We start from the raw sequence: 8,055 nt of genomic DNA on the forward strand, positions 1-8,055 counted from the left end.
CGACCCTGAAGGCACATATAGTAAATATACAAACACACAAAAGCTAGAATATAGATAACAAAAAAAGCTTGGCGATAAGATCACAACTTATAAAAGAATAACATGAATCGACAAAATTGGCAAAAGGTCATTCTTGAAACCTGGACCTTAGAGAACAAAAGGTCACTGATTCAAGCTAAGGAACAAAGCTGCCGGGAAAAAAGCCTTTCAAAGTTCTCTATCGACAACAGAGTGGTAGACGGCTGGCACAAGTTAAGTATGAAGCCGGAGGAGGCCAACACCATTAGTAGTTCCGGAGTATCATATGACAAAGAGTACTGGGAAGACGGGACACCACGAGGGTAGCTCTCATCCCTTAGCTAAACATAGTTAATCACACACACACACACACACACACACACACACACACACACACACACGAGCCTTACGACACTAGAAAGAAGAAGGGAGAGGGGGGACATGATAGGAACGTATAAGATACTCAGAGGGATTGACAGAGTGGACATAGACGAAATGTTCACACGGAATAGTAACAGAACGAGGGGACATGGATGGAAGCTTGAAACTCAGATAGTCACAGAGATGTTAGGAAGTTTTCTTTTAGCGTGAGAGTAGTGGGAAAATGGAATGCACTTCAGGAACAGGTTGTGGAAGCAAATACTATTCATAATTTTAAAACCAGGTATGATAGGGAAATGGGACAGGAGTCATTGGTGTAAACAACCGATGCTCGAAAGGCGGGATCCAAGAGTCAATGCTCGATCCTGCAGACACAACTAGGTGAGTACAACTAGGTGAGTACACACACACACACACACACACACACACACACACACACACACACACACACACACACACACACACACACACACACACACACACACACACACGCCGCACGCGCGTGCATAAGAAGACCACAATAACACCTGTAGCAACAAATAAAAAAAGTTAAGAGAGTTGAAGACTTCAATTTCCTGGAGAGATGTTACTAGTATAATGTTCCCAGCAACACTGTCAGGGGCAAGGTCAGGGACGTGGGGCAAGGTCAGGGACGTGGGGCAAGGTCAGGGAAGTGGGGCAGGTCAGGGACGTGGGGTAGGTCAGGGACGTGGGGCAAGGTCAGGGACGTGGGGAAGGTCAGGGTCGTGGGCCAGGTCAGGGACTTGGGGCAGGTCAGGGACGTGGGGCAAGGTCAGGGACGTGGGGCAGGTCAGGGCCGTGGGGCAGGTCAGGGACGTGGGGCAAGGTCAGGGACGTGGGGAAGGTCAGGGTCGTGGGGCAGGTCAGGGACGTGGGGCAAGGTCAGGGCCGTGGGGCAGGTCAGGGACGTGGGGCAAGGTCAGGGACGTGGGGCAAGGTCAGGGACGTGGGGCAGGTCAGGGCCGTGGGGCAGGTCAGGGACGTGGGGCAAGGTCAGGGACGTGGGGAAGGTCAGGGTCGTGGGGCAGGTCAGGGACGTGGGGCAAGGTCAGGGACGTGGGGAAGGTCAGGGTCGTGGGGCAGGTCAGGGACGTGGGGCAAGGTCAGGGACGAGGGGAAGGTCAGGGTCGTGGGGCAGGTCAGGGACGTGGGGCAAGGTCAGGGACGTGGGGCAAGGTCAGGGACGTGGTGAAGGTCAGGGACGTGGGGCAAGGTCAGGGACGTGGGGCAAGGTCAGGGACGTGGTGAAGGTCAGGGACGTGGGGCAGGTCAGGGACGTGGGGAAGGTCAGGGACGTGGGGAAGGTCAGGGACGTGGGGCAAGGTCAGGGACGTGGGGCAAGGTCAGGGACGTGGGGCAAGGTCAGGGACGTGGGGCAAGGTCAGGGACGTGAGACAAGGTCAGGGACGTAGGCATGGTCAGGGACGTGGGCAGGTCAGGGACGTGGGGCAGGTCAGGGACGTGGTGAAGGTCAGGGACGTGGGGCAGGTCAAGGCCGTGGGGCAGGTCAGGGACGTGGGGCAGGTCAGGGCCGTGGAGAAGGTCAGGGACGTGGGGAAGGTCAGGGCCGTGGGGCAGGTCAGGGACGTGGGGAAGGTCAGGGCCGTGGGGAAGGTCAGGGCCGTGGAGAAGGTCAGGGCCGTGGGGCAGGTCAAGGCCGTGGGGCAGGTCAGGGACGTGGGGCAGGTCAGGGCCGTGGAGAAGGTCAGGGACGTGGGGAAGGTCAGGGCCGTGGGGCAGGTCAGGGACGTGGGGAAGGTCAGGGACGTGGGGCAGGTCAGGGCCGTGGGGAAGGTCAGGGCCGTGGGGCAGGTCAGGGACGTGGGGCAGGTCAGGGAGATGGGGCAGGTCAGGGAGGTAAGGAAGGTCAGGGCCGTGGGGAAGGTCAGGGCCGTGGGAAAGGTCAGGGCCGTGGGAAAGGTCAGGGCCGTGAGGAAGGTCAGGGTGATCGACAGTAACATATGTGAGGAATGTCATGCCTAAAGGTCAGGTCTGACAGGGGGAACTAGGACAAGCTCGCTACTGAAGATCACGACGAAAATTCCTTCAATTAAAAAAAATAATCACCAATTTCGAACAATTATAAATTGACAGAAAAACTAATTTTATTTCGTTTCTCAAATTATTTCGCTGGTCATATATTATGTGCAGTAACCGAGAAATTAGCATGGTCGTCATTTTCGCGATGCCGGGATACTGCGCCGCGAACACAAAGCGCATGTTAAGTAACAATGCGGATTAAGCGCACACGAACTTACGAGGACCTTGTAGCTGCGGTGGTGAGAATGGGAAGCACGCATGCACACTAAGACAGGTCGTGCGCAGAGCGCACGACCCTTCAATAGACAATCGCTCCAGGAATTACTTTATGATTTAGCAATTTGAAATGTGTTTATTCACTATTTGTGTCTGCAGAATCGAGCCATTATCTTGGACCCCGTCTTTCTAACCAATTTATTTTTGCTCTATCATATCTACTACATATATTTCTCTCTAACACACATATATATATATTCTCAGGAAGTAGCAGCCCGTATAGCAGCCGTCTAACTCCCAGGTAACTATTTACTGCTAGGTGAACAGCAGCATCGGGGTGAAAGAAACTCTGCTCATTTGTTTTCGCCTCCATCGGGGATCGAACCCGGGTCTTCAGATCTGCGACCCCAGAGCGCTGTCCACTCAGCCGCGAGGCCCCCAATGTATATCTATGTGTGTGTGTGAGAGAGAGAGAGAGAGAGAGAGAGAGAGAGAGAGAGAGAGAGAGAGAGAGAGAGAGAGAGAGAGAGAGAGAGAGAGAGAGAGAGAGAGAGAGAGAGAGTCACATATGTATGTTAGTATGTATGAGGAGAGAGGATGACCAGCCAGACGCGCTTAAAGCTGGATGAACACGGGAAGAGACGAGTACCCGCCTGACGGCAGACCTGGCAAGGGGCCCTGGCAAGGAGGGCCCTGGCAAGGAGGGCCCTGGCAAGGAGGGCCCTGGCAAGGGGGGACCTGGCAAGGTGTTCTGACAACGGGACCTGGCGCGCTGGATTAAGACCTAGCTGGGACCCGGGGGGAAAGAGGACCTAAAACAGGCAAACAAGACCCAAACACTTAAGAGGTAGATAACACCGGACCTTAACAACCTCCTTACACCAGGTGACGGAGGGTCCAGAGGCTGCCTGGACCACCTGTTCCAGCACCCCCCCCCCTTCCCCCGCCCACGAGGGACGCCCCAGAGCTCAAGGAGAGGAACGGAAGGGTTATGGAAGAGGAGAATGGGATGATCAAGAAGAAGAGGGAAATGAAGAGGAGAAAATTAGAATGGGGAAGTAAAGGGCGAAAAAATGAGGAATGGAGGAAGAGGAGGAGAAGAATAGGAGATGAGGAATAAGAGGAAGGTAGAACGAGGAAGGAGATGAAGAACAGTCAAGGAGCATGAGGAAGAGTCACTGCCACCAGAGTACACACGCACGCACACACACAGACCAAAGAGCCAAAGCTCAACCCCCGCAAGCACAATTAGGTGAGTACACACACACGAGGTTGGGGGCCTCGTAGCCTGGTGGATAGCGCGCAGGACTCGTAATTCTGTGGCGCGGGTTCGATTCCCGCACGAGGCAGAAACAAATGGGCAAAGTTTCTTTCACCCTAAGTGCCCCTGTTACCTAGCAGTAAATAGGTACCTGGGAGTTAGTCAGCTGTCACGGGCTGCTTCCTGGGGTGTGTGTGTGTGGTGTGGGAAAAGTAGTTAGTAAACAGTTGATTGACAGTTGAGAGGCGGGCCGAAAGAGCAAAGCTCAACCCCCGCAAAAACACAACTAGTAAACACACAGAAGAGTAAGGGGAGACATGATCACAACCTACAAAATCCCCAGAGGAATCGACCGGGTAAACAAGGATAAACTATTCAACACTGGTGGGACGCGAACAAGGGGACACAGGTGGAAACTGAGTACCCACATGAGCCACAGAGACGTTAGCAGGAACTTTTTCAGTGTCAGAGTAGTTAACGGATGGAATGCATTAGGCAGTGATGTGGTGGAGGCTGACTCCATACACAGTTTTAAATGTAGATATGATAGAGCCCAGTAGGCTCAGGAATCTGTACACCAGTTGACTGACAGTTGAGAGGCGGGACCAAAGAGACAAAGCTCAACCCCCGCAAGCACAATTAGGTGAGTACACACGCGCACACACACACTAGGACGGGAACCCGGCCCGTACCCGTGAGCCCAGGATAATAGCTCACCCCCCCCCCCCCATTCATCCCCCTCTACTTCCTCTCCATTTTTTTTGGGGGGGGGGGTAAAGAGGAGGGAGAGGCATAGGTGAAGGAGAGTTTGGAAATGGGAAATATAGTGAGGGTTATGAAAGCAGGCGGGCTGTCCGCCTTGCTGACACGATGTGTGGGTGTTGGCAACTAAGATATGCTGGCTCCCTCTTGTCAGGGAGCTGTGAGTGTGTGAGAGGTTCTTCACATGTGTTTCACCATATGTGGATGTCTATAGATGAATACTGTGATACTGTGTAGCATTCATGTATACACATCCTAATGTTTCCACACATGTTGTTCTGTTTTAAGGCTATTTTTATTATTATTTTGTATTGATTTATTTATACATACACATACACACATATTTTATATATATATATATATATATATATATATATATATATATATATATATATATATATATATATATATATATATATTATATCTTTATATGCTGTAAGATAGAATGTATGTGTGTTATATGTCTCTTGGAGACCAGACGCATGTGGCTAGCCTCACTCAAATGTGTAGGGTGAAGTGTGTGGGGTACAGGACGAACATAGGCTAGTCGGGGGAAGGTTATATGATATCCAAACCACACATCAGAAACGGAAGAAACGACGACGTTTCGGGCCATCTCGGACCATTATCAAGTCGTGTGAGTAGAAACAGAGTGGAAGAGATAATCAATATGAGGGAAGAGAGTGAGAATGAAAGAAAAAGGTGAAGATAAGAATACGATGAAAAAAAGATAAGAATAAAGAGAATCAGGTACAGTAAAGGCAAGGTCAGAAGTTAGGGAAGGTTATCTTGAGATAACCTTCCGAGTGGGAAGGAAGAAGAATAGGAAAAAAGGTATAAATAATAAAAGTTAGAAAATTATCAAGGACAAAATAAAGACGCGAAAACAGCAAGGAACAAAGATGGAAGATGGAAGATGGAAGAGGATTTGAACCTCTACACACGTATGTGAGGGTTCGAATCCACCTCATGGCTTCTATTGATTTTCTCAGGGTTGTTGATTTATGGAACAAATTACCGGGTAACATTATAGACATGGGGTCGATGGAGTGTTTCAAGCGTAGGTTAGACACACATATATTTGAGATAGAGCTTTGGTGGATATAAATAGGAAATGCCTCGTATGGTCCAATAGGCCTGTTTCCTTAACTCATACGTTCTTAGGCGCTAACTTCCCCCCCCCCCCCCCTTCCATACGAAATTACCCACCCTCAACCTCCAAAATTATCCCAAAAGTCCATACAAAAATATTAAAATAATTGTTCAATACCAATTTATTATTAACACAATAAATACACTTACACTTACATGTGTAAGTGTATGCACTTATGCTTGTGTAAATACACTTACACAAGCATGTCATGAAGAGTGGTGAACTTTGAGGGATTCATTTTCCGAGCCTATTATGTGCCTGTGTAAGATGTTCAACTACCACCCACTGGATGGGTATGGGGTGTATAATAAGTGAACCATGTCAATGTGTGGGGCAGAGGAGCGGCACTGTGCGGGGTGCCCAGGCCAGCCACCTCCACGAGGACAGATTAGTGCTGATAGAGTTGTGAATTCCCTAATGTTATATTAACGAGGTTATGAGAGAGAGAGAGAGAGAGAGAGAGAGAGAGAGAGAGACAGAGAGAGAGAGAGAGAGAGAGAGAGACAGAGAGAGAGAGAGACAGAGAGAGACAGAGACAGAGAGAGAGACAGAAAGAGAGAGAGAGAGAGAGAGAGAGAGAGAGAGAGAGAGAGAGAGAGAGAGAGAGAGAGAGAGAGAGAGAGAGAGAGAGAGAGAGAGAGAGAGAGAGAGAGAGAGACAGAGAGAGAGACAGAGAGAGAGACAGAGAGAGAGACAGAGAGAGAGACAGAGAGAGAGACAGAGAGAGAGACAGAGAGAGAGACAGAGAGAGAGAGAGAGAAAGGGAGAGAGAGAGAAAGGGAGGTAAGGTGGGAGAGAGAGTGCGTGGGAGGGGGAGAGTGCGGTGTGTGTGTGTATGTGTGTGTGTGTCTGTCAGTCTGTCTGTCTGTCTGTCTGTCTGTCTGTCTGTCTGTCTGTCTGTCGCTTGCGGACGGGGCTTTACGCCGGTGAGACACCGTGTCACAAGGGTAGTAACAAGAGAACGTGATGTAGAGTCCCACAACAGCGTCCACAACGGGTGGGATGCGAACAAGGGGACACAGGTGGAGACTGAGTACCCACATGAGCCACAGAGATGTCAGCATGAACTTTTTCAGTGTCAGAGTAGTTAACAGGTGGCATGCATTAGGCAGTGTTGTGGTGGAGGCTGACTCCATACACAGTTTCAAGTGTAGATATGATAGAGTCCAGTAGGCTCAGGACCCTGTACACCTGTTGGTTGACAGTTGAGAAGCGGGACCAAAGAGCCAAAGGTCAACCCTTGCAAGCACAACTAGGTGAGTACAACACCAACACCCCCCACACCGTGTGTAGGAGTCCTAACTGTCTCACCCCATTAGTTTAGTTCATTTATTATGCAACCCCATACCCATCTTGTGGGCGGTAGTGGAAAGGGTTACAGAAGCACATAATGGGATCAGGGACTGAACCCCACAATTCATTTAGCTAAGCAAGTTACAATCTTGATGAGCTAGTTACAAAATTCAACGCACATCGTCACATCAACAATGGGTTCCAGAACTAGCCTCTAATTTAATTAAGCAACAGACATATGTTGAGAGCAAGTGTTGCAATTGATGGGTTTATCCTGCACACTGCCGGTGGGGGGTGGGGGTGGGTGAAAGCCTACACGCACCTCCATTACACTCAGCCATAGTCTGTGGTCACGACACAGCAGAGGAGGAAGGACGTCCTCTTCCCGTGCTGGAGGTCTCTATGGTCCCACTGTATCGCGCCCTTAGGCCATCGCCCCCCACCCTCCATGGAGCCACAACCCAGCGGGGCCACCGGAAAGCAGCAGGTGGAGCGCGGCTACGGTCCGCCGACACACCACACCGTGACCACGAGGCCGCCTCGAGGCGCCGGAACACACACACACACACGTGGTGTCTGGCCAACACCCTCGCTCACACCACCAACACTATGGAAGGGAAAAGAAGCTATTTCCATTACGGAATCTAAACTAGGACCACCACTACCACAGGGCCACCATCACCACCACCACAGGACCACCACAGGAGGCGGGAGGACCATGGTCTGAGGACACGATACAGTGGGACCATAGGACCCCAGCGGGAAGCTGGGCGCCATACATAATTACCAGAACAAAAAGAACATTTTCACGCAACAGTTCTTAGGAGAGTGTTATTACGCCCGTCTGACATCCGGCCCCTTCCTCGGGGGAGGTCGCTATACCCAGTGTATGGCGGGGACAATATTGTTG

At 50.7% G+C, this 8,055-nt stretch overlaps 2 protein-coding genes across 11 annotated transcripts in view; both read right to left on the minus strand.

Moving 5' to 3' along the window:
* OtopLa (Otopetrin-like a) overlaps positions 1-8,055 on the minus strand; it is a 417,531-nt gene that overhangs the window by 338,293 nt on the left and 71,183 nt on the right. The gene's annotated exons all lie outside the window — the stretch shown is intronic.
* On the minus strand, positions 1,783-2,397 carry LOC123759513 (uncharacterized). The gene has a single exon (XM_045744624.2). The coding sequence runs from the start codon at positions 2,395-2,397 to the stop codon at positions 1,783-1,785; it is 615 nt and encodes a 204-aa protein (XP_045600580.2).

Source organism: Procambarus clarkii, chromosome 32, assembly GCF_040958095.1.
Source record: "Procambarus clarkii isolate CNS0578487 chromosome 32, FALCON_Pclarkii_2.0, whole genome shotgun sequence".
NCBI lineage: Eukaryota > Metazoa > Arthropoda > Malacostraca > Decapoda > Cambaridae > Procambarus > Procambarus clarkii.

Coding starts and splice junctions, on each gene's coding strand:
- LOC123759513 (XM_045744624.2), bottom strand. CDS start 2,397: ATGACATTCCTCACATATGTTACTGTCGATCACCCTGACCTTCCTCAC.